At 43.4% G+C, this 27,700-nt stretch overlaps 1 protein-coding gene across 6 annotated transcripts in view; it reads right to left on the bottom strand.

Moving 5' to 3' along the window:
- The window catches only part of Susd4 (sushi domain containing 4), a 187,090-nt gene that overhangs the window by 22,114 nt on the left and 137,276 nt on the right, over positions 1–27,700 (bottom strand). For all 6 annotated transcript variants that reach the window (XM_046419085.2, XM_046419076.2, XM_046419051.2 and 3 more), the window contains 2 exons: positions 22,359–22,532; positions 17,698–17,886 (listed from right to left, as the gene is read on the bottom strand). In XM_046419085.2, coding sequence (XP_046275041.1) covers positions 17,698–17,886; positions 22,359–22,532 — 363 coding nt within the window. The remainder of the gene's footprint in view (positions 1–17,697; positions 17,887–22,358; positions 22,533–27,700) is intronic.

Here is a 27,700-nt window from a genome sequence, read left to right on the forward strand (position 1 = left end):
CCTCCATCCTGTAGAAGAGCTCTGTCTTGTTCATTCATTGGCAAGAGTGGAGAACATGGAGAAAAGACTGGTGATAAAGGGGCAGGGGACTGAAGGAGGGTAGTCATGGAGAAGGTGAAGAAGATGTGATCATGTACAGGATTGAAGGAGCTGGTCTTTGACAAGTTAGAAGGGAGGAACTAGAGCTGAACACAGGCATATGGAGATCCATGACCAGGGTGGTGGAAAGATGAGAGAGCTGTTCTCTGTAGGCTCCCATTTTCTGAATAAAGAAGTATGATGAGGCCATTGTTTAGTGGCAGGGAAGCGAAACTTAGAGCTCAACATCATATGTTATAGTCCCTAACTCACATATATTTCTCTCTGTGTGTAAAAGAGGCTTTAAAAATGGGCTTTAAGCTAGGCCTGGTGACACACGCCTATAATCCCAGCTGTTTGGAAGGCTGAGGATTACAAGTTCAAGGACAGCCTGGGCAATTTAAGGAGACACTGTCTAAAGATAAAAATATACTTTTTTTTTAAGTTTGAGATGTAGCTCAATGGTAGACTGCCCCCAGGCTCAATCCCCAATACAGAAAAAAAAAAACTGCTTTGAAAGAGGTTTAGAAATAGTTTATGTACATTATGAATATTCACACAACTTATTCTGGGGGTAGGGGACAGAAAACTTAGAACATGATAACCTATAGCCTCTAATTTAATATATATATATATATATATTAAATTATATATATTATATATATATTATATATATATAATTATATATATTATATATATATATATAAAAGCCACTGAGCCCAGATGCTTTTGACTATATATTTTCATTCTTACTTATTCCAAAGCTTTACACAGCCCCCTGAATATTTTTCATGCAGGAAGGAGCTGTCCCTTTAGGGCTAGTGGCAGGAGCTGTTAGCTACTCCCCACAATCCATGGTCCCCTCATCTTCTGGATACCCAGCTGGTCCACATTACCCAGTGCCCTGTGTTCCTCTAGGTTCTAGTCAATGGGATGTGAGATGATAATTACTACTTCTAGGCCTTTCTCATGAAGCCTTTCCATGCTTTTGGCTGGCTAGAATGATCTCCCAAAGGGACCTCAGAAGCTATACAGGAGAATAGAGCCTCTACTGGCCCATGGGAATGACCAGAAGGAGAAGAGGTACCAGCAGACCAACAGTCACTCCGTACCACTACATTGAAGCAGACTTCCAATTTGTTTGAACCACGATTCCTTTCTGGGAACCTTCTCATAGTAGTAATCCACCATATGCAGTTGGTATAAGGAGTAACAGATGTGAATCTGCTCTGTTTAAGAGCAAGGCAGGAATTCTTTAGATATTAGTGTACATTATTACAGTCAGCACTCTCCCTTGCTGCCACATTAGTGCTGCATTTGAAGAGTGTCTTAATGACTTGGGTCAGTGGTTCTTCAGTCCTGGCTGCGTATTAGAATCACATGGGGAACTTTGTTTCATTGGTCAGGGCTGGGTTCTGGCCATGGCTATGTCTTAAGAGGTTCCTGGGTGATTGTAATGGGTAGTCAGAGTTGAGAATCACTATCTCATGCAGTTACAATAGAGATCTGGGAAAAATCAGCTCCCCTTGTTCTCCATCTGCTGAGGATGGCTGGCTTACAACATTCAGTGGCGCTGGTGTGGTGTTTGAATTACACTGCATTGGTATCTGATCTGAAGGCCTTGTTATCTGAACTGCTATCCAGTGAACCATTAGCTTGGCCTCAGCTAGAAGCTTGCTAGATGTGTGTAAGCTCTAGCTATACCCCAGACTACCAAATCAGAAACTTTCTGTTAGCAGGATTCCAGATGATTCACAAGCACAGTCCCATTTGGGAAGGGCTATCCCACACCACTAGGAAAGTTCGTAGCTGAGCTAAATGGGGACAAGTGAGAATCTTGGCTTTTAATGGCAGAATCTTGACCTCAGCTGGCTTTGAAGAGCAAGGGGAAATGGTGGTAGAGCCTGTGATTCTGTGTGTTGAAGGCAAGGACATCATCCCAAGACAGCCTAGCATATCATCAGCATGGCTCTAAGAGGGACCAGGAGTATAGGGACTGTTTAATTCTAACATGAACAGAATCACTCAACCTCTGTCCTCAGAAGTTCTGCTCACTTCGAATAGTCAAAGCTGGCAGTGTGCCAGCTCTCCCCAGTCTGATCTAAGTTTGGGTAATGATTCCAGGAAGCTGCATGGGATTCTCCATGTCAAAGTCACAGTTGTTTCCAAGGCTACATCTAAAACTTTGCTTTTAGCTCAGGAAAAATCAATAAACATTATACAGCACATTACGTTTTCCATTTTTGTTTTGTTATAACAACATAGATGGCCGATAAATGTGTCCACCAAAGGAAGCAAATGATCATGAGGCTGGAGCTTTGCTTGTTTCCAGGCCGGATGGAACATGGTGTTTACCTGCTCAGAGATGTGCTGACAAATCAAATAAGATCAGTACTACCCAGGGGCCCTGAGGGAGAGGCTCTGATCTGCTATTACAGTGTCCCACAGTAGGGTAACCCTGAAGAAACACAGAAAGCATCTGATGACCACTGTGAGATTTCAGTGTGAAACACAGACACACACACCATACACAAATCAAGCTTTACATAGGAAGAATGTCTGGTGGTGTAGCCATCAAAAGCCATGGAGGAGCACGCAGGTGAGCAAACAGATGCAAACCCATGATGTACTGTCTTTGCAGCAAAAACTGACACTGAAATGAAAAGTTGGCCTGTGTTTCTGTGTTCTGATGAGGCTGCTCTTCTTTCCCTGCAATGACTGGAGGACTGGCTACATCAAGGACAGCCTGGACCACACCAGGTAAGAATAAATCACAAGACATCCATGGAATCAAAGTATTCTGAAGACAGTGAACCTTTTCCCATACAAATCCTCCTGTAGTTAGAATTCTAATGGCAATCAGGGCATCTTCATTTCTTTAAGGGAGAGAAAACAGGACACAAGATTAAAAGGGGGTATGTCCCACAAGGTAAGACAAAAAGCCCACAGGTAAAGGAGCATTTAGAGTTGTTTTTTTTTTTCCTGCCTCTCTCTGGAATCAGCAAATCTTTCCACCCTCAGAGAGGATGTTGGAGTTAAATGTTGCCAGTGTATCTTGGTGATTCTCAATCTCTCCCTTCACAAACTAGACCAAGGTGGCACCCAGATAGATTCATGTATGGGATATTCTGAACCTCAAGTTGTTATCCTCTATTTTTTTTTCTAAAAGTTTTTGGAAATTTGTGAAATTCTTATTCTTGTCTAATAGCAAATCCTAGCAGATGAGGAGATACATAATTCAGTAGTTAGTTAATAATAGTGGAGAGTAATTAATCATGTATTATTCCTAGCTGTGTGTGTGGTGTGGTGTGTGTGCGTGTGTGCGTGTGTGTGTACATGTACATAGATGCTTTTAGGTAGGATTCTAGATTATATATAGAAAATAGGAATATTTTATGTTGGTAAAAGTGCTTGGTAAAAGTGCTTCAAATATTTGCCCAATATAAATAACTTTATCAATATTTCTTCTGCAAAAGAAAAAAAAGCCTACTGTTCTTTGAAAAGTACCATGCTTTTCTGACATCTGAATAAATTCAAGCAACACTGTCTTAGAAGGCATGGACAGTGAAAGAAAGGAGCAAGGACAAAGCCAGCAGGGGGACAGAAAGGACAAAGTATGAGAATGAGAGTGTGAGAGAAGAGACACTTAGAAGACAAAACTGGGTGGCTTAGTGTGGAGGCAGCTTTACAAGTAAGGCCAAGTGCACTGCCCTAGGTTCAAATTCTGGCTCAAGCACTGAGTAGCTATGTGACCTGGGCATTTTACTTTTTAAATTTTTATTTTTATTTTCCTTCTGAGCTTTAGTTTTCATCATCTGTAAAACAGGAACAGTGATGCCTACTTGCAGGGCATTTATAACAATTAGAAATGATATCTGTAAATCAACAAGCACCAAGTACCTGGCACAAAAGTAGATGCTCAATTTAAAAAAAAAGGAGATAGTTACTATTTTTAGCTACAATATACACCAATGAGATAAAAAGCAAGCTGTAATCACAATGGTAACATTTAACAAGCATCTACTATGAGGGCAGCATACATACCTATTTCACTTGATCCTAGCAACAATCTTGCAGAGCAGGTGTTGTTATTGCCTCATTTGTGCAGAAAAGGAACTTGAAGCTCAGAAAGGTGAAATTATTTCCCCAAGGTCACCTGGCGAGTAAATAGCAGAGCTGGGGCTGGACCATATGTGAGGCTGGCTCTGAATCATTCACTGTGGTCTTTCACTGAGACTTGCCATGGGGTTTTAAGTGTACATCAAGGAAATGGAGTGTAGGGCCTCTCAACGGCCAGATTTTTGGAGCAATGATTTCTTTATTTGCTAAGATATGTATTATGCACAGTGGGGTTAGTTTAGAAAAGCCACGAGGCTTATAGAGATGTGAAGAGATGGAGGGATCCTGATAGACGGAGAAGGCGAACTCATTTTTTGGCTCAGTGGACATAGGCAAGGCATCATATATGGGGCTAGAGGATAGGCTGGCTCAGGAAGGGGGTGTGGGCAGTTCAAAGGATGCTTGTCCGCTAGGGTTTGCAAAGACCTGAAGATAGTCCTTTTAACCTGGAAGCAAGAAGCACAGGGAATTCAGAGGAGAAGGCGACTTCTTCCCAAGGCTGGGAGAGCATGGAATTGTGCCTTCCCCCATCACAAATTCTTATGTTGAAGTCCTAATGCCAGGTCCCATGAATATGACCTTATTTGGAGACAGGGTACCTTGCAGATGGAGAAAATGAGGTCATACTATCCTATATGACAGGGGTCCTTGAAAGAAGAGGCAGAGAGACACAGAGAGGAAATGTCCACATGAAGATACGGACCTAGGGAGGGTTCATGTGACGACAGAGGAAAAGATCAGAGTGATACAGCTACAAGCCAAAGCACACTAAGGGCCATGGCCACTACCAGGAACTAGAAGGAGGCCAGGAGGTATTCTACCTGGAGCCTTAGAGGAAGCACAGTCCTGCTGACTTTAGACTTCTACCCTCTAGATCCAGCAGACAATAAATTTATTTATTTTATTTTATTAGGCATATTAATTGTATAGAATAGTATGTTTCCTTGTGCCATATTCACACATGTTTACAACATCATTTGATTAATTTTATTCCCAGGACCTCCTCTTGCCCATCCCTCCACCTGATCACCTTCCTCTACCCTTACTGTCTCCCTCCTATTTTCATGTAATTCCCCCCTTTTGTTCCTACAAAAACTTTTGTTGGAGAAAATATAGTCTCTTTAACAAATGGTGATGGGAAAACTGGATATCATATGTGAAAGATCCCTCTAGATCCCTCTCTCTCACCCCGCTGTTTTAAGCCACCTACTTCATAATAGTCTGTTACAGTCACCCTTGTAAGCAAATATAGCATGAATCCACCCTTGGTCCAGAAAGTGGAGCCCAGCCTTTGGGCCAGGTCCACTGGGAAGCAGGAGGGTTTCCTAGGTAATGTCAGAATGTCCATCTGGAATAACAAGAAGTCCTCCTAATTGAAATAAGAAACACTATGTCCCTTAAAGTGGTTAACTTGTGGGCGAGGAAAAAACTGAATCCCAGGCCTTGAACCCCAAGCACTCCTCATGGAGATACTAGTTATTCTCTCTGGGAGGTGCTAGTCAAAATCAGGCTGTTTTTTTAATTTATTTATGCTCTAGGGAGAGTAAAATCACCCACAGATAATGCAAAGGCCCACAATGTCTTTTAAAACATCAAGCAATATGGCTGGGTAAATTTCCTCTCCCAGGCTATTTTAGGCATGGTTGTCTATAGAATTCTTGGCTTCCTATCTTCCCACAAATTTACTTTTCTCCCCATCTCCAAAAAAAAAAAAAAAAAATTCTGTCAGAATAAGACACTTATGGTATGAAAATACAGACTTATGTAGGCACCGTTGTTCCCTTGTGATAGCTTGAGATAAGGACTAGTTTTAAAATCTGAATTTCAATATAATTGGCTGCATCTTAAAAATATCCAACCATTTTTTCCAACTTCTTAATGGATGGATCATATTAAATCCCTTCCCTTGGGTGGAAGAGGCAGAGTTAGAAAATGCATTTGGTTCTCATCCATCGAGGAGCAAACCGACCAGAATGTGATCAAAGTCCTAGGCTTTTCTTCAGAAACCATTTTTGAGGAGACAGATGAGCTCTGGTAAAGCACTGTCTTCCTTAAACACTTTAGAGGAATCTAGGCACAGTTTAGAATCAGGTATGACCTTTCTACAAAACCAAAACAAATAAAAAAGAAACCTCCTTGTGTACAAAAAGTGAAAAAGATTGCACACACAGGCATTGTGGGAAGAGGTTTTATGAAAAAAAAAAAGATGAATGACAGAAGACACAAAGATGGGCATGGACAGGCACTGCTGTTTGACTTGCCTACCACCCTAGATGTCTAGCTTCTTTGAGAAAAGAGACGGGTAATTTGGGAGAAGGAAAGTGGGAGGTGGGCAGGTGAAGGAAACTAGGAAAGGACCTGTAAGAATGACTCCAGACCACTTTGTAGATACGCCGAGTGACTCGAAGTGACTGAGGGGATTTATCATCTTCTGCATGGCACCTGATCATAAGAGGTTTTATTGCTCTGAAATACAAGTCGCCTAACTTCCCAGAGAGGGAAGGAGGAAATAAATCCTGCCTAGAGGGGGAATGAGATGATATCCTAGAGTTTAAGGACAAATACAATTTCCCATTTGTCATATTCATCTATTTTCTGAGCAGAATGAAGTCATCCTGGGGGTACAAGCGAGGGGCTCAAACCACTGGTCATGGCTTTGTGGTTGCTTAATGCTGCACTTTTTTCAGTGGCTTGACATTTAAACATCATAAGAAAAAGACTTCAGCTTCCATGTCTGGATTTTCAAAAAATAAGAAGGGACTGCAGGACAAAACCAAAATATACTTTGGTGAAAACCATGAATCTAGTAAAGGGTCATGTTCCATACTCCCTATGCCAAACAGAGCAGCCTCCCACGTGGGCACAACCCTGCTCATCAGGTGAGAGTGGAGGGAGGGGCCTGCCTGGATGTGGGCACGACCCTGAGGGGATCCCAGCTCTGAGAGTGTGCAGGAATGGGGGAGGGAGTTATGGGGTCCTCCTCTGGTGACCTCTTTCTTTCTTGATTTGGTGAGAGTCACTGTTCAAACCAATGGAGCTGTCAGCTCTGTTTGCCCCTTTGGTGGGGAGAAGAGAACCACCAGTTTTGCTCCTTCGACCTCAGCAGAAATTTCTGCACTAAAGTGCAGTTTAAAAAATAAAAAATAATGATTCTGGAAGCCAGGAGAGAGGGAGGATTGATGGTCACATGCTTCCAATGAGACAAAAGGAAAGCAAGGCCCTGTGGGCAGGGACCTGCATAGGGGCTGCATAGGCTGGTGGACAGCAGATCCGGAGAGAGAGGACGGGGAAGAGTTCAGGACAGGCAGGTCAAAAGTCATAATGACCAGGAGAAACAGAGCCTAGAATAGCAGCAAAGCCTGGAAACTTGGATCTACTTTAAAAAAAAAGGAAGGAAGCCTCTTGGAAGTGTTTTCTGATTCAATGGAAGAAAGGAGGAGGAGGAGAAGGAGGAGGAAGAAAGCAAGGGAGGAAGCTTCTTCCTTGATGTTACAGTACAGTCTACACATGAGTACAAGAGTGATGTGTGACCAAGAAGAGGGATGCCACTGGGCAATTAGTCTTTATTAAAAAAAAAGAAAGAAAAAAAGAAAGAAAAAATTACGCACACTTCTGTGGCATGAAAGCTACTATTTTCTTGTAATCACTCTGCTGTCATATAAGAACAGTACATGAAAATGGTATTAGGATAATTTACTATTGCTTGTGAACAATAAATTAACAGGATTGCTTGCTATTTTGCATTTCCTGCTAATAAAATACCCCTCCAGGGTCACAGGCAAGGTGATTGTAACACAAACAGCGTCAGCTACAGAAATTTTCATTGCCAGGGAACAAAATAGGCAAAAGGGATGTTACCCACTGACAATGTGTCCAGATCAGAGAATGCATTTCCATTCATAAACTGACCTCTCTGTGTTTCAGACTGGGCTTGGCTAGCTAATGTTGCTAACACAGGAAACCAACGAAGCCCAAGATTTCCTCTTTCACAAGTCCAGGAACACTCATTTGTCTTCAAAGCGAACAGGAACTTCTTTTGTTTTCAAGAATAAGATCTAAAAATCCCATCAGGTTTTGGCTGATGTAAGCTGGGTTCCTACTCAGGGTTGTAAATTAGCCATCTACTTCCACACCTGAAGGTTGGGAGTCTGAAGAGATGTTGGAATTTTTATGCAACCCTAGCAAATCATTTCAATTCTCTGGTCTTGGGTTCTTGAGAAGGCAGAACTAAGAGAATGATTTTCAGATGTTACACTGGCAAACTCTTCCTTTCAATAAATCTTGAGTGGGAACATGCTATATAAATATGTAAAACAGAGTGACTGGGGCTGCGGTCAGCCGGGAAGAAAGCTAACCTGGGGCCTTCTTTGCTGGGCCTCAGAGCCTTGAGGACACTAGCCCCAAACCACCTGATAGAGCATTTCCTAATCTTGCATACACCTCTAACATCAGCTAAAGCAGAGAGAAAGTGATAGTTTGGGGCAAGCAGATAAATCAGAAGGCCTCCTTCCACCTTCCCATGAAAAGAGGCCCCGCTGCTCTGTAGTTTCAAGAGGAGAGAGAAGGCATTCACTGCTCTTCACTTTCTGCTGATGCAATTTCAATTGGATCCAGCTGCTGGCAGGATCATGGGTGAGTCTGCAGGGAGCCTGAAAGGCTGGCAGAGGTTAATGGAGACCATGCCCCTGGCCAGTTGGTCTACTGAGAAGGGTGAGAAGCTGGGGGAGGGGGTGTTGGGTGACCAGTTGGTCACTGCTATTATCACTACAGCTGAGGTGAGCATGACTTGAATTCCTAATAAGCAGATGCCCCACGGCACTCAGTACAATGCTGGTTGACAACAGAACCTTACTAGGCAAAAGGGATAGATGGAAAAAAGAAAAAAAAGAATTACCGTCTTGTTCACTATGGTATGCAGTACAGCTTGGGTAAAATCATATTTTATATATATATATATATATATATATATATATATATATATATATATACACACACACACACATACACACACACACACACACACATATATGATTTCTTCCAAAACCTGAGCATGCTAAAAATCCACCGGGAACATTAATGAACAAACGAGTCGCCTCTGGTGGCTAAGTAGAGTACTCAGGTGGTCTCTCCACGGAGGGCAGCACAGTGCCGAGGAAAGAACCCAGCCTGAGGTTGGGTCAGAGAAGCTTTTGAATCTTGCTCTGTGTCTTGCTCCCGCAGGCCAAGGGTTGCTACTGGGCCTGTTTCCTTTCTGTAAAGAGAGAACCATTATTCCCAGAATTGTCTTGAGGCTGAATACAGAGGACAAGTGAAGTGCCTGCTACCAGGATGACCCTCCATGAGCATCTGTACTTATCTCTCTGTTTCCTCCCAGTGATGGAAAGCTCATGGTCGACCATGAATATGAGCCGCAGGGAGATGATGTCAGCTGCCATCAAGAGGAGGAACAACCTAGCACCCCAGCCGTTCACTTTGCTACACGCCTTGCAGAGCCAGCCAAGTCCAGGGCAGACTCTCTGGGAAGAGTTCTGGTAAGAGCAGTGAAAAGAATGTGTCTGCCAGGAGGGCACTTCTGAGGTCAACTCTTCCAATTCCTACCCTTTCCACTTGAGGAAATAGAGCTAGGATCAGAACCCAGACCATAGTGCTCAGTAGGTGCTCTAGGTCCTGCAGGGCCATGGGAGTGATGTCAGTAGAAGGCTTGGACTCAGGAAGTGTACCGGCTGGCTGACGAGGGGGTAGCCTTGGGAAAGGAAGGGAAGCTCTCTGAACCCCGGTCTCATCTGCAGCTGGCATCAGTCATGTTCTCGTGACTGTTGGGGTGAGAGATCACACAATAAAGGAACCTGCACAGTGTCCACAGATGTCAAGTGGACTGAAGGAAGCTTTAGTTATACCACACACCAGGGCTGAGAATTCATGGAGGAAAGAGGCACTTTCTGTCATGTAGTTGCTCATGGGACAAGGAAGTTCAAAATACTGCTTTCCCCTGTTCAAGAACACAGGTGAGGAAGGGAAAGGGGACAGAGTGGTGTGTGCCTCCCCATGCAAGGCAGCCGATTGGTGCCAGAGCCTTAGGCTGTATGTGCCAACCTCGATGGGCACTCCCAGGCCACACAAGGCCCAGGCTCAGCTCTGGTGCTGCTGACTCATCTCCACAAAGGAGATACTGGGGTGTGACAGGGTAGGCAGGGGAAGGTGAATCTGGGATGTCTAAGGCCTTCCATACTCTTTTTTCTATGATCAGCAAGTCAAAGTCAGTGACATGAGATCCCTGCTATGATTGCTCTTCTGTCGTTTCTCTCTTTTTACTTAAAATCCGATGGTCCAAGGCACGTATGCATCCAAGGCTTTCTTATTTGGATCACTGGGCAGGAAGAGGAGACTCCTAGATTCCCTTACTTGTCTAGTGAAAGGTGGCAAGAGGGCATAAATGTCATCAGGAGATCCCCAACCCTGGTTTGGGGAAGTGACCTAGTAACAATGAATCTCCTCATGGACAATAATTTATAGCCACCTTTTTGGGAACAGGCCCAAGACTCCTTTTGGTGCTTTGGATTTTCCATTTGGGAAATGGGAACCTCCCACCTGTGGAAGGGGGTGGGTCAGTCTGGACGGAAGCTTTGAGTATTATCCCCTGCAGCTTGCCCCCACGGGAGCTCTCTCTGCTTTCTTAAGGTCAGCAGGGCCCCTCATCTGATGAGGCCCAGATTGTCTGCTGTGTCCTTCCTGTTCCCTACGAAGGATTTGCTTTGAAGTCCAGAGGTGCTTCCCAGTAAAGTCAGGATTCCTGGAGGGAGAAATCATGGCAGGCACCTCTTATGCCAGGAGCCTCTTGTACCTGAACATATTTTGACTCGGGAACAAAGTATACTGCAAACTACAGCTCAGGAGCTGGGAGCCCTCTACATCCAAGCTGGCTTCGAGTTTTGATCTCAAATTGGAAACTTTCAAGTTATTTCTTATTTGGCCAAACAGGGTTCTTCAGTTTCTTATGTCTCTTCCATTTCTTATAAAAGGACACAGACCTAAAAGGATCCCTGGGCACTAGTAGGTTCTCGGGAAATCACACTGCTGCATTCTGTGTGATTGAATCTGACACTGTCTCATTAAACCTTCATCTCTGTCCATGTGAGCTCTGAGATGAGTGAGAATGGGGGGATCACTTTGGGTTTCTGAGTTTGAAGACTGGTTAGATTTAAAACAAAAAGTTTCAGATGTTCAGCTCCTTAATGGGGTTGGCTTTGCTTGTTCCTGGAAGAAATGCCAGCCATGGGGCTGAAAAAGCCTCTGGAAAATGTCAACTTTGGGGAAGTCACTGCCCAAGTCATTACAAGGCAAGTGTTAGGCACCTGTAGTTCCTGAAATCATCTTCTCCCCTATTTGGAAAAGCAGATGGAAAAACACATCAGACTCCCCAGGAGCCAGCCCCACACTGCAAAAGGTGACTCACAATGCAGCCCTCCCAGTACTTTCTAAACCAGGAAGACCTCACTTGAGAAGACCTTCTCAGAAGCCTCAGAGTAGGTTACCCCTACCTCTGGAGACCCTGGAGACCTTACAGATAGAATATTCTGAATATACCTGCCAGGAGAGTGAGATTTCATGAACAGCATTATGAGCTATAAGAGCCCTTGCAGGGCAGACACCTTATATAACTCATATACCACGGTGTGCTCTGGATCTTGCAAAATCCTCAACATTGAGGCCTTAAAAAAAATTGGCTGAATGAGTACATGGCTCTCACAGGCACTTATTTTAAAGAGCATATTGCACTCATTTTGGTTACTTTCTTTCCAAAGTCTTGATCCTTTCTGGATTTGATCCCCCACTCTCTTGTTGTTTCTGGAGATCTATTGAAAGGACCTCTGGTTGGGGAACTAAGTCCTTTGTTAGGGAAACAAAAGAGACTTTAAGTAGATGGAAGCTACCAGCAAGGACTCCAAATGCCAAGTTTTGGCTTCAATCACCTGTTCTTTTGACCCTTGTCTTGCCTCACAGATGCATGGTCACGTGATCTCTGTTGTTGTTGACATGCCATTTGAGCAAACTGCCACCAGGAATTTCTTCAACTAGATAACTAGCACCTCTGTGTCACCACCAGGCCATTGGAAAACCTTCCTCTTATGAAGAAAGAGCCCTTTTCTGTGGTTGTGCATCACCTAACTACAGTGTCTTGGGGATCCTGGACAGTTGGCACCTCTTCTTCCTAGTCCACCTCAGGTATGCACATGTCTTTCCTTGTAACCTTATCTGCTGTGTGGCTATATTTCCTTGCTTTATGACCCTCAACATCCTACATTCCCATCCTTCAACTTTTGGACCAGTGTCCTTCACACACATATCTGCTGCCTAGGCTGATGAGCTCTCCAATTTCAAAATGCACAATCCTTCCATATGAGTGAATCAAGTGGAGCCAGAAAGTATGTTATGATTTGGTCTCCAGGGAAAATAAACAAAAAATGCCACAAATCTCTGGACAGAAATTTTCACTTTGCACTTGTAATATCACCTACTAGAACTGTCCTTCTACCCTCTCCAAAGTGCAGATGCTCTCACATGCTCCTTGGTAAAAGTATCTGTGTGTGTGCATGTACATGCCACCTGTAATGATCTGTTCTCTAGATAATGGAATTTGTCTTCTCATTTTCCCCTGTAGACTGTAAACTCTGCAGAGTAAAGAATTATGCCCTTTTCTTTCTTTGCAATTCCCCAGTGCCCATTTTAGTTTTGCTCTGGGCCTAGCAGGTGTTCAATAAACCCTGATGGCAAGGTGAACTGAGTTCTGAGCACTTAGAAGAAATTGCCCACACTCATTATCTAGGTTCTTTTAAAAATTATTGGATTCAATGCATGGAAATGAGACAGGGAGAGGTGATATCCTCAGAGATGAAGAGGGCCTGAGAAGGGAAAGGATTAAGATACACCCAGATGAGGAAAAGCATGTATACCCACAGAAAGATGGGCCAACATAAAAGGATGCACAAAGTTCCTTTCAGGTCCAAAATATTGCAGCTAACATTCTTGTTCAAGGTTTGGTGATTTCAGGTGCTTTATCCATTACACACTATGGAGGTACACATGTGCTCAAGAAGGGATTCCCGCATACATGACCTCTATACTGGTCCTTGGAACTCTTCCTACCTTTGATGATACTACCAAGTTCTTTTCTTCCAAATGATCATGATCAACTCCTCCCAAAGCTAACCTTCAAAAATAGGACTGTTTACATGTGAGTGTGACAGGTCAAGTGTTGGCTCTCTATTCCATTAGGGAGAGGGGGTGCCATGTAGCAGAAAAAGCCACACCTGAGAGCTAGGGGGTCAGAGCAAGTTATGCCATCCTCTAAGGTGTCAGTGTCCCCATCTGTAAAAGTAGACTAACCATCTCTGCCCAGCTCACTAGCTGAAGTGAAGCACCACACTGTAACATGGGGACTAACAGGCATTTTCAGGGGGCAGCAGTAAGAGCTGGCAGCCACCTGGTGGGCGGTAGGACCTCCCTTTGGACTCATGGTCCCCTGTACCTGGGATTTCTTGAGGAAGACCACAGCCTAGAATGATAAATTCCTTCCTATGTAATAAAGCTTTATTTTTTTTTAGTTTTTGAAAAACCAAATCACCTTCCCTGTTGGATTGTAAAATCAGAATAAGTTAATCAGACTCAGATTTATATCAAGAGTTTTGAAGTGACAAAGACTCATGCTCAAGTTCTAGCTCCCTCACTATTAGCTGACTTTGGGCAAGTTACTGAGCCATTAGAAACCTTGGTTTGGTCATCAGCAAGGTGGGGTTAGAAGCAGTGAACAGACACTTTGGTCAAGAGTCTGGCACATACACAGTCACTTAGTATGATTTAGATATGAGGTGTCCCCCCAAAGCTCATGTGTGAGACAATGAAAGAACACTCAGAGGTGAAATGATTGGGTTGAGAGGTAGAACCTAATCAATGGCTTAATCCACTGATTAACTGGGCTATAACTGTAGGCAGGTAGGATATGGCTGGAGGAGGTGGGTCACTGGGGTCATGCCTTTGGGGTTTATATTTTGTCCCTGATGAGTGAAGCTCTCTCTGCTTCCTGATTGCCCTGTCCTGCCTGAGCAGCTTTCCTCTGTCATGATGTTCTGCCTTGCCTCGAGCTCTGAGCAATGGAGTCGGCCATCTGGACAGAGACCTCGGAAACCATGAGCCCCAAATAAACCTCCCCTGCTCTATGTTGTTCTTTTTAGGTCCTTTGGTCACAGTGGCAAAAAAAAAAAGCTGACTAAAAATCATCTCTCAAAAATAAAGGCAATTATCTTTATTGTTCAGTATTTCCTTCCCTTATCTGTTCCATCTTATACAAACACAGCTAAGAACATGCAAGTAACTAACATTGCACCTGAACAACCAAAATTAGTGTCACAATGAACATGCTCCAAAGCCTGGGCACCTTATTCATAGAGAATTATGCCCAGATCCTCACTTGTTTATACGGTGACTTATACACAACTCTAAAAACATCAATTGATTGGCCACTTGCTATATGTCAGAAACCTCACTAAATATGTCAGATTTGTTATACTGAATCCTCACAATCTCATGGGATAAGTAGATCACCACCCCCATTTTACAGATGAGGAAATGGAAATGGAGGCCAATAGAGGCAAAACCACTTGTTCTAGGGCAAAGTGACTAAGCAAGAGACCCAGGATGTGAAGCCAGCCAGCCTGATGGCCAACAGTCTTAATTGATAAACCCATGATCAGCTTAGGGATCCCATACCCTGGCTCACAGCAGGCAAGGCAACGAGTTGAGCATGGAGAAAACATGGCACCACATGCTCCCTGAGAGTGACAGGTACCCTGGTAGCTGATGCATTAGTAGTAGGAGAGGAAGGGGAAAGGATAAAAACCTCATAAAGACCTGCACAGCACCCACTCACTCACTATAGGAGCACCCTAACATATTTTAAAGCCCCCAATAACATCATGATTCTACAGCACAGTGCAATCATTTTTACTATGCTATCAAGAAAAATCAAATCATGCAAATTGTGGGTTTAGGAAAACAGGAAGGTGGGGGAGAGTGTGGGTGATATATTAAAGGGGTAGAATCCCTAGAAACAGTTCATCTCTTTTGAAACCCTGCAATAATATTACATAAATAAGGCACTGAGGTTGAAAAAGATGATACACAATTTGAAGAAAGAATTAAAGAAGTGCTAATACCTAGGCACAACTTGATGATGTTCTCATGAACCTTTGCCTCTTATTTTTTTAATCCATTGTTTATGCTTTTTGTTGTTGTTGTTACTGTTGTTTTGAGGGGGACACTGGATCTCTGCTGGGTCTCTGTTTCCCAGACTGAAGTTGAACTCTGACCTTAAGTGATCCTCTTCCCTCAGCTTCCCAAGATGCTGGGACTATATGCATGTGCCATCACACCAGGCTCATTGTTTGCCTTCACCCAGTTTCTATCTAGTTTTCCTTTGGTCCACTCTGTTATCTCTCAGTTTAGAGTCATGGCTTTTGTACCTTCGGCAGTGGTACATCTAAAAGGGCTCACAAATGAAATTCATCAGATAATTTAAAGAGACGTGTATTGAAAATCAAGATGTGAACATTATTTAAAAGAAAAACCAACTGAGGGAAAAAGGCATTCAAGTGGTCTTCCTGGCACAGGTGATATCAGGTTGGATCTTCAGCATCTCTCTGCAGCCAGAGCTGAGGCTGCAGTGGAAAAGGGCATGTGTTAAGCAAGCAGACTCATTTTCAACCAGAAGCTGCTCACAGCTTCTGTTTACAACCCTAGATCGTTGCCTCTTGAAGTTAAGATTTTGTTTTATGTCTCTCCATATCATATTCTCTAGGCTCCATAAAAACTGCTTTCTAAGTCCCCAAATGAAGCTTATCAAAACCTGACTGCTTGAAACACATTTAAGCCAAATTTGAAAAAAATTTAAAATGGGCATTTCAAATAGATAAAATCATAATAATGATACCTTTAAACTACCCCTCTCTCTCCCTGGTCATCTGGGTAGAAAAAAGCCTCCAGGAACTAGAAGACAGGCCCCCTTCTTCATGTGCCTACCCTGACCCACCATCAGTAGCCAGACAAGAGAAAGGCTAGTCCACTGGTAACAAAGGGGATGACCTTGTCTCTTCAGGCAAGGATGGCCAGATTCAGCAAACAGCAGTACAAGACATTCAGTTATATGTGAATTGCAGATAAGCCAAAGCAGGATTTTTCTTTTTAACCTTAAGTTCCATGCAACATTTCAGGACATGCTCCTATTAAAATTATTTATTGTTTCTCTGAAATTCAAATTTAACTGGGTGTCCTCTACTTTATCTAACACCTCTACCCTGGGTTCCTGCCAATCCATTAGAGGATTTGGGACAGGTGAGAGGTGAGGGAAGCAGGAGCTCTAATGACCAGCCTAGGGATAGGGCAAAAAAATGGCCCAGGCTTGGCACTCTCCCTGCCACCCACGGTTCCCTCCACTCTCCCTGCCACCCACCACTCCCTCTCCCTCCAAGGAGGCTCCAGGGCCCCAAGTCCATCCTTTCCTTTAGGAATAAATGCTTTCTCTCATTCCTCTGAGCATCGCCCTCCAGACATACTTCCCACTCTTACCTCCTCCCACAGAGCTGCACACTATAAAGCTGCTGTAAACCTGTAAGAACTGGTTTGCTTCCACATTTTGTTGTTTCTTTATTTGTTTCTTTTCCAACCACGGTTCCAAATAGGTTTAGAGAGGCTCTTGATGGGAGGTTTCCTTTTCTTTTTTCTTTTTTTTCTTTCCCCATGGAGGTCCCTTCCCACCCACTTATTCACATGCCAAGAATCACATCGGGCATAATTTCAAGGTGGGTGTTAAAGCAAGGGCTGACCCAGTATGTCCAACTTGTCTAGCACAAGACTTTTATGGACCCCATGACACTGCCTTGATCCTGGCAGTGGATGCCCTTCCCCCTCACTATCTTATACCGCTGATTAGTGGTCTTTAGTGATGCGCACTTTGTAATCATATAGATTTAATAAACAAGGAAGAAAGACCTCTTGCTTTCAGGCTTCCAAGGATGTGCTTGCAGCAAAACATTTACAGCTAAGCTATAAAATGCATGGAAATATGGAGGAAACATTGACACAACAATAAAACGAGGGGTGAGATTAATGATGCCATAATGCAATATGTTTTCATTTGGTGCAGAGAAAATTAATTTTTGAAGACATTTCATTTAACTTTGCAATATTCTGCAGTTTAACCTTTGATGCTTGCAACTTTTTCTTTCACCCACTCTCCTCCCCTGTGAGCCTGAGGATGGGGGAAGCAAATTTTACGTCTAACTGGAAGTATGGTTTCATGGCAGGTGGTCTCTGCTCTGGACAAAAGCAAGAAAAGTGGACTCAGGGAACAAAGGTTACTGCTGGCCATCATTTGCAGTTCTTCATTTCCCATCGAAATGTCCGCTTTAGTAATTCAAAATGCAACTCCAAAAGGCTAAGATGTGTTACCTTCCAGAGCAAGGCACCGGGGTGGGCTGGATGACCAGATAAGGTTGTGCAAGCACTCGAGATACTCAGACCCCTCGGGTTTAAATCCAGGGAAGCAGCGATAGGCGATGACAGTCCCCACTGGGAAGGAGGTCTGGAACTCAGAGATGTTCACATAGCCATTAGAAGAGGCTAGAGGTCTCAGACAGCCTGTGAAATGTGAAAGAAGAGAAGGAAAGTTTCACTTGGTCATCTTTGTACATCCAAGAGTCAAACAGCACACTGGGACTCTTCAGGGTTGGCCCACTGCATAGAAGAAAGAACAAAACAGTATTGCTTCTGTTTTAGTCAGCTTTTTTTTGCCACTGTGACCAAAAGACCTAACAAGAACAAATAGAGGAGGAAAAGTTTATTTTGAGGCTCACAGTTACAGAGGTCTTAGTCCATCGACAGTCAATTTCATTCATTCAGAACATCATGGCAGAAAAGTGTGGTGAAAGAAAGTGGCTCAAAACATGGCACCAGGAAGCAGAGAGAGCGAGCATGCGCCATCCTCTCACCATAGACAAAATATCAACCCACAAGGGCACGCCCCCAAGGACCCACCTCCTCCACACCCTATCTGCCTATAGTTACCACCCACATAATCCCTACTAGGGGATTAATGCACGGAGTAGGTTAAGACTTTCATAATCCAATTAGTTCACCTCTAAACTTTCTTGCATTGTCTCACACATGAGCTTTTGGGGGACATCACTTATCTACCCCATAACAGCCTCTGAAGAAGAAAGTACTTTGGTTTTTAACATACAGACTCCTTGTTCTATTAACCTCTTCTACTTCTAATTCAGATATTTGCTTGTATATTTGCAAGTGAGACTAAAGAGTCAGATAAGTAATTACAAAAGAGGGTAAGGGATGGTAGCTGAATGTGTGATATGGATTGGCACACCCCTAGTCCAGTGGTTCTGGCCCTCAGTGCACACCGACATCATTTGAGGGGATTTTCAAAGACACTAATGCCCAGGCCCCAGGCCCTGGTCTGAGGATCACTGTATTTTATTAAAGCTCCCCAAGTCATCCAAAGGTGCTGTCAGGGCTGAGATCCACTGAAGAGCCTTTGGAGAGAGGCTCCAAAAGTTTTAGTGATGTGGTGGGGACTTGGGAAAGTTAAGCTCAAAATAAATTGATTCCATGGGTACAGATTATGGAAGGGAAACTTCCCTTAGCGGGTACCACTAAACTTTTGAAAATTCAGTTATGTTTTACATGAAACAGGTGAAGAATTCTACAGGATAGATTTTTCAAACTTGAGAAAGACCCAAAGGCCTGGTGCAACACAGACTGTTGGGCCAGCCTCCTGGGCTTCTGTTTCTGCAGGTCTAGGTTGAAGCCTGAGGATTTCACTGCTAATGGTCCAAGTACCACTGTAGCTGCTGCTCTGGGGAACACACAAGGAGAAACACTGTCAGTAATGAGTCAGTGCATCAAGCGCAGAATTCTGTGTGCTATCACAGCAGAACTGGGACCTGGATCCCATATTCCTACTTCTGTAAAGAATTAGCTGCCTTTTGGTCTAGAAGCCTGTGGCAGCCCAGTATAACATTGCCAATGGCACAGAATTCTGTTGTGTGTGGCATCCGCTGTGATCATGGAATTTCTTTTTAACTTCAGTAGTTTCACTGGAGGAAATAATGACGCTGCAGAGCTGGTGTTCTTCCAGGGGAGAACTAATTGTGTGTAAAGTTGAGGATGTATAATGAAAATACCTACTCCCCCTTCCAGTCACCAAGTACAGATCGTATGCATCACATGCACATGGCAGATGGCAGAACCTTTCTACAAACTGACTGTGTTGGATAGTGTTAAGTGTCTGGAAGGAATGTCTCAGCAAATGGCTTTGGTGGACACCTTAGTGTATGGTGCCCGTGCATCACAGTGAGTGTGGTTAAGACAAGTGAGGTATAGGAATGCAGGATTTTAGGGAAGCATTCACTCCCAGGATGGTGCAGTTCCTGTGTCTTGGGGACCCCAAGTTCTGCATTACCCACAGACTCCATTGTGAACCAGCTAATATTTAGGATGGACCAGACTCAAAAGGTGGTGGAGTTCAGCCATTCTTTGGAGAGCCTCATGGCTCATGGCTTTAGATTGCTTTTGACCTCCACCTCCACCCTGCAGCTGAAAACTAAAAATGTTCATAGTAAAGTGTGTGTGTGTGTAATAAACATAATCAATAATTGAGGGGAAAAAAAGATAAGCACAGTCGGGCACTGTGTTCCCAGTGACTCGGGAGGCTGACAGGAGGATTATGAATTCTAGAACAGCCTGGGCAACTTAGCAAGATCCTGTCTCAAAATAAAAAGGGCAGGGGATGTGGCTTAGTGGCACAGCATCCTTGGGTTTAATCCTCAGTACCAAAAGCAAACAGACAAATAAATAATTAAGATAAGCACATTAATATGAACAACTAAATGCGTTAGAACCTTTATGCATAGTTCAACTGAGTTGCCAAGAATGACTATGCTCGCTCTCCTCCTAGGAAGGGGTTGCTGTTCTAACCTACTCACATGGATAAACTGGTTTCTCCCAAATAAAAACTAGCTGTGACCCACAGAGAGCAGGAGGCATCCAGACACTATTCTCCAAAACATAAAATTCCCACAAAAAAATGGGGTTTGAGCAGCTTCTCACCTCACCCCGCAAGGAGATGGCAGGGGTTAAAATTCATGCATTTAATCAGAGTTGAGAGGGAAGACATGCTCACTCTTGGTTGGAGGCAGACTGTCCTAAATATAACAGTAAAAAATTGGCTTCAACTCAATAGTTCAATGTGATTTCCATTTGCACTTCTAGAAAATAGAGAGAAGCCTCTTCAGGCTTTAGCCTCTGGATCCATAGGTGCAAATAAAAGTTATAGTATGAAATGTCATGCTAAGGACCAATTATATTCCCCCAGGGGCTTGGAGAGGTGTCAGGCTGTCTGTGGTAACTGATTCCTCATTCCTTATGCTGTGTTAGATGAATGGTTGGGAGGAGGCTGGTGCAGATTCAGCTGGCAGAACCTCTCCACAGGCAGGGAGTTGCAGGGTGGCATGGGGCCATGGCATGGGCCACCAGGACACATCCTTGGTGGGATGAAGCCTCTGAGGAAAAATTAAAACAAGGTTGCGATGTATATGTTGTCCCAAGAGACAAAACTCTCTTGGGAAGCCAGTCAAGGGCTGGGAATGTAACTCAGAGAGAGGGAGCACTTTCCTGGCATGCACGAGGCTCTGGTTTGTTACATAACACCACAAAATACACACACACACACACACACACACACACACACAAGAGTAGCCAGTCAGTCGGCTCTCTATTGTTGCAGACTTAGAATAGTCCTGTCTTGACTGGAGATTGACTAAGGGGTGACGGGATGGGGAGCCATGGTGGCCAGACAGAGACATGGGGAAGCAAGTATCTGAACTCAAAATGACACCCCAAGAGGTAAACCATGGGGTATGTTTAGAAAGTCATTAAGGGAAAAAGGAATTCCTAAAGAAGATATAGTACTTAGTGACCCAAAATGGAACAGAAAGAGTAGGAGAGAAAAAACTCATAGTGGCTGGAGTCTGAGGTGATCTTCAGCACGGCTCTGACAGTGCTGCAGACCAACCACCGATCAGCAGATAATGGAGTGTGTTGAATAAGTAGCCCAGGAAGGAGCCAGCTGCTTATTTTGTAGACAGCCTCTGAGCATGTAAATAAGTCACGTGTCCCCTTTAGAAATGTGATGCAGAACAGGCCAGCACATTGGGCAGTTTCTGAGGGAAGGGCAGGGAGTATGGCTGACTCTGTCCTCCTACTTCCAGAAGCTCCTTTCCTCACGGGGTCATGACTCTTAAGCTCCAGTGTAAGGAAACAATTTATTTCCCATGATGAGTTGCACAAAGCAATATTGGAGTCTGCCAGTTGTGATTTCCAAGCACAAAGTTAACATTCGTCTCAACTTGAACATGCTAGAGCTTTTGGAGCAAATGAGATCGCTTTCTTTCTCCATCAAATTATGAATTATGCATTGGCTTTTTGGTCCTTTGGTCCAAGTCACATGTTAAAAAATAAAATCAGAATTAATGTGAAATGCAAAGGCTTATTTTCACAAACAGGGTCCTTTTATGTCAGCCCAGGCAAATTTGAAAAAAAAAAATATGGGAAGATGAATATTCACCGGGTGGTTTGGATGAAATTTGAATTTGATGATATTTGTGCTCTTCATGCATTATAAAAAGGGATAACATTATTAAGAGAAAATAGCCTTCTGTAAGATGGGCTTTAACTGTATTCTCACCACCACTGAAATAAGTGTAAATGCCCCACTGTTTCCATTCAGTATATAATAGTTCATCATTGTGTTCATAGCCAAGTTACAAGTTCTTCAACTATATGATTTTCTAGATTAGGGGACCACATGACATGCTAAAGAATAAGGGGCTTCCCACCTATACCATGAAGGTGGGTATATGGAGCTGCACCTCTACAAGCACTGAAGATGGATATCCCAAGAGCAGTGAAAACACAAAGGACACGTGTGGGGTGGATGGCTTCGCATTCCGCTCCATCATCTCTATCACTCTATCAAAGAACATGTACAATAGAGTCTGAGAGAAGAACAGCCGGCGATGGTGGCTTCCTTCTCGTACCTTGACAGATGGGCAGGTTATCCCACGTTCCATCATCACGACATAATGAAACCATGTTGTAGAGGTCGGGGTAGCGGATCTTGAATCCTTCATGACAGGTGATGATTAACTTATCTCCATGTCTATACGTCTTGTTATGAATCTCAGCATCTTCAATTTGAGGGATACGGCAATCTGCAATTTTGGTGAAAAAGGTATACATTATGTCTGGAACTTAAAATGGCTAACAGTTTCACAAGAAAGCTCTTATTTTCAGGCCTGGTCTTGACCTATACAATTTCTGACACATGATACCTTACTTGTTACTAGGCTCAGGTACCTGATGACAAGCATCATAGCCTGCTTCCCTGGAGTAACAGGAAGAGAGAGTTCATGAAGAAAGACCCAGGCATAAAGGGAATCATTTCCTGCTGGACACGTTACCCTGATCTTATGAACAATATTGATCTTATGAACAATTCTGGAGATAAATGAAAAAAGACAAGATTTGGGGATTAACCTGAACAATCCATCTGGTGATATATTTGCTGGTTTATGAACAACACAAGACACGATGCAGACTGTCAGACTGGTCGCCCATCAGGCCACCTTTTCCCTGAGGCCCAGCCCGATGAGAAAACGTGTGTGTGGAACAGCACACATCAAGCTGCGGCCGAGTTTGCCAATAAAACTTCCTGTCCGCCTTATCTGTTGCTAAAAAGATAAAAAATAGAGCAGCACATACTCTTGCCAATCTCACAAAGGCTCAGAGCAAGCAGCTGCACTACCTCCCAAAAATGGAGTAGAGCAAAGTGCCCGAGTCCAGGAAGAAAAGACGCAAGCAAATCTGAGGGTCAGGAGGATGCTGAGGAAGAACAAGAAGTCCACACACCAAACTGATAAAAAGATAAAATAAAATCAATGGATGACAACTATCCACTTCTAACTGTGTCTACTTATAATTTACCATATAGGCCATTGTGTTCCTTGCTGCCAAGTTGAGATCCTGTTCTCCCTACCCTTACTGACCCTAAATACTGCCCAACTAATCCCATCTGGTTTAAGTCACACTGATCATATGTGTCTCTCCATCTCTTATGGGCACATTTCGGCTTAATGGTTCTGATTTCATGCATATTTCTCTTTTATTTTCTTTCTCTTTTTATGGTGCTGGGGATGGAACCTAGGGCCTCAAGCCAGCAAGGCATGTGCTCTACCCTTGGGCTACACCCCATCTTGACAATGCTTCTGATTTTAGATGCATATGTGCTTGGAATAGTGATCTCTAGATGGGTTCTGTTCCAAATTAGTTGGTGCTTAATTTTTTGAAAACAGGCAACCAAGGATAACACTTTGTCAATCACAGACACTTCCTCCAAAAATTCTTCCATGCTACAAAAGATTACTGGTTTCTCAGCCACTCTCCAAAGCCTACTGAATCCACAATATGTATGGAATAATATTAATAGGATCCTTGATCTTCAAGTTGCTCTAAGCTTTAAACAGTTAGTTCTGAAACTCTGGACCCTGGGAGCCCTGACGAAGGTGAAAGGAAGGAAAGGAGCAATGGCTGGCTGGTGGATGGCTCTGGTGGCTGTGAACTTTGGTGGCTTTGAAAAGAGCATATCCCAGTAGTAATATGGGGTGGGGGCTGGGCATACTGGGAGGGGCTGGGAATTGAACAAAACAGACTCCAGAAAATAAGATGTCAGTGATAGGAAAGAGGCAAGCAGAAGAGGCCTCCCTATGGGAGAGGGCCTGACAACAGGGCTTGAAGGACAGAGGCCATTCACTGCCCTGTGCAGGCCATCTGAAGTCAAGTGCACCTAAGTTGTGCCTGTATCTCAGCCTTTGTCACCGCAATTAGCTTGAGAGCAGGACCTGTGTCCCACTTCCTCTGATGTTCCTTCTCTGCTTCCAGACCTGTGCACACACCTGGCACAGAATAAAGGGGAGCAGGGTCATCCAAACCCATGCCCAACAACCCTGTGAGCACACAGCCCTCGGGAGCCTGGTTAACAGGTCTTCAGCCCGGCCCAGCCACTCAGCCTTCCCCTGAGGAACCCTATCATCAGGTTGTCCCACAGCCCGTGGCTTTCAACATAGAGTCTCAGCTGGAGAACTGTCTTCTGGTTTCAATTTTACCTCTCATTTTTTGTGCTACAGGCCATGGAAAGGGGTTTTCTAACTGTTCATGTTTAACCAATAGTTTTTCTGCTAGAATAGCTAAACTCCCTCCAAATCAGCCCCAGAATAATCCTGACTGGAGTCATAAGATAATTGGCGACTCTCTGCACACCACAGCTGCCTTCTTTTAATGGAAGAATCTGAATTATATTTTTTTTCAATGGCACTATGCAGAAGTCATTCACAGCAAATAAAAACACATTTATTGAGGCATCTGTCTGTAAAATCTTGGCAGTAAATAGAATCTGTAGCAGTAATTTATACGTTTTTCATGATGGACTTAAAATTTGCTCAAGAATTAACTGGTATACTCAGAGGTAGCCAGTTAAAGAGAGTAAAATCATGGACAGAATGTCCACTTAGACATTACAGACATGTGGATACTGGCTGGCCAGGTGCAGAAGTGCCCAAACCTTGATCCCAAGGCTGATTTACCAGTTTGTGGTATTTAACCAAGAAGGCTTGGCATTCCTAATCAGAACTCCAAGCTTCCACACACAGGAGTTGGGTTTAGTGCAGAGCATACGACACAGGGTTTGAAGGGAATTCACAGACTCACAAATTCCAAAGAGGAGTCTCCATAGGAAGTAGGGCAGGGATCGCTTACTAGGTGGGGGAGCCATGTACCAGCTGGGGAATAAGAAGTTAGAGTCCAAGTTCCACAAAAGTGGAAAAGTCAAGAGGGCTGCACCCTAGGAGTAAGGACAAAACTGACATAGCCTGGCTCTAATAGAAACCTAAAGTTTGACAGAAGAAAAGATAATTCACATTCTCTTCGATTTTTTACATGTGAAGTCTGGCATCGATTCCCCTCACTAAAGGAGGGTAGGGTTGGAGAAGAGGCATCTGGAATGAGTATTGTCCTGCTGAGTTGTCTGAGACAGCAAAAACCACAGACCTTATTTTAGTGGAAAGAAAGAATCCAGAACCTGTAGTATCTGAAAAGAAATGTGTGATCTTTATCAATGTACAAGTCTCAAATAGAGATGCAGATGCTCCTCCACTTACGATGGGGCTATGTCCAGCTAAACTCCTGTAAGTCAAAAACATTGTAAGTCAACATGTATTTAATATAACTCACCTACTGAGCACCCTAGGTGAGCCACAGTACACTGGGGAGCATCAATCATTTCCCCTCAGTCACCTGACTGACTGGGAACTGTGGCTTACTGCACCCCAGCACCAAAGAGTATCATATTGCCTAATGCAAAGATTCAATTTCAAAATTTGGATTACAGTTTTTATGGAATGTATATCACTTTCACATCATCCTAAAGTTGAAAAATCATAAGTTGAACCATCAGTAAGTTGGAGACTGTTTGTCACACAACTTTCTATAGCATAAGTTCATCAACAGAATTTTTTAAAGCCACTTCAAACATATTTTTACCAAGGATTATGAAAAATATCAACAATTAGAACTTAGGTACAGGAGGCATAAATGTACACTTCCCATACATAACCTAAGGGATACCAATGGCTCCCATTCTGGAAACCATCTTTCACCAGCCCACCACTGCCATTATTTTTATACCCTGTTCCTCGTATCAATGGGGATTCAATATAATGAATACATAAAAGAAGGAGTGAACGATCCTAAGGCAGTATTACACATTTATACCTAAGTACAAATTAATTTATCAGCTTAGTTAGCAGAGAGTAGAGTCCTAAGGGATGGGTCAGGCATAGTAAAATTTCAAGAATATGTACCATAACTTGGATTACTTTTCTTTAAAATGGGATTTACATGTGCAAATGAATTTGACTCCTTGAAAATGCCAAGTTCCCACATTATTGCTCCCCAAAACTAATCTTGGAAATACTCAGAGATTCATAATCTACATTAGTATATTAAAGGCTCTGAAGATATTGCCATAAAGAATTCTACTTAATTTTGCCTAAACCAGTTTTCAGAAAATTTATTTATTCATCCAGCTGCTCATTCATTCATTCATTCAATGAATTACTGAGCACGTACTCTAGGCCCAGCATGTTCTAGGTGCTGCAGATAGAGAACTCTTATTACTCTTATTATTTGCATGGAGGGAAATTGCTAACTGAAAAATTAAGAGACAAATGAGCTAGGAAATAACAAGAAAGGCTCACTGCTATGACGAACACATAACAAGGTGATAGGATAGGGACTGACTCGGAGACTCATTTAATTTGGGCAGACAGGCAAGGGGCCTCTGAGGAAATGACATTTATTAAGCTGAGACCTGAATGACAACAAAGATCCAATTATGTGGGGAACTGGGAGAAGAACATTTCAGGCAGCGGAACAGATAGTACAAAGGCCAAGAAAGAGCTTGGTGTCCTGAAAAAACAAAAGAAGATCTGTGTGTTTGGAATATAGCCATCAAGATGGAGCAGGAAAGGCTAGACTACGGAAGGATTTGTAAGTAGGGCAGGGAATAGGGGTCCTATTATAGTGTGATGGGGAGCTCCTGGTGCTTGGTAAGCCTGGGTCATGACACAATCTGATCTATGTCCTCAAAGGGTTTGCCATAGGTGCAGTGAAGGATTAACCTGCCCCAAAAGAGGTGGGGCTTTTGCCTTCAGCTCCAGGGAGGTAACCACTAAAACCCTGTAATGTCCTGCCTGGATGAGTGTCTTTGCTTATCTAGAGGCTTTGGGCCATTCTACATAATCTATGCCAACAATGTGGTTTACACTGGGGACCTTGGACCCCATAGAATCACCTCAGATCTTGGAGGGACTGGAGACTAGGGTGAGCCACACAGTGGTCTACCATGCCTGCATGACTAATTCCCAGTAAAACTCTGGAAACCAAGGCTTGGACAAGTCTCCCTGGTGGAGGGTTGTTAATATTCCATGTATATTGTCATATGTTGTTGCCTGAACAAATAGGCACTATCTGCTCAGCTCTACTGGGAAAGGACAACTGGAAGCTCACCTGGACCCTGCTTATGCACCTCTTCCCCTGGTTGATTTTAATCCATATCTTTTCATTATAATAAACTTGAATCATGAGTATATTGGCTTTTCAGAGTTCTGAGTCCTACTGAATTACTGAACCTGAAGTGGGCTTGGAGACCTCCAAACTTGATGTCAGAAGTGAGGGTGTTCTTGTGGACTCCTGAACTTCGTACCACACAATCCTTTCTTGACTCAACATCTACTAACATCTCCAGAATTACTTGTCCATATCAGTG

The sequence above is a fragment of the Marmota monax genome, unplaced genomic scaffold (genome assembly GCF_021218885.2).
Source record: "Marmota monax isolate L192 unplaced genomic scaffold, Marmota_monax_Labrador192_F-V1.1 WCK01_AAM20220418_F8-fsc00153, whole genome shotgun sequence".
In the NCBI taxonomy this organism is placed as follows: Eukaryota; Metazoa; Chordata; class Mammalia; order Rodentia; family Sciuridae; genus Marmota; species Marmota monax.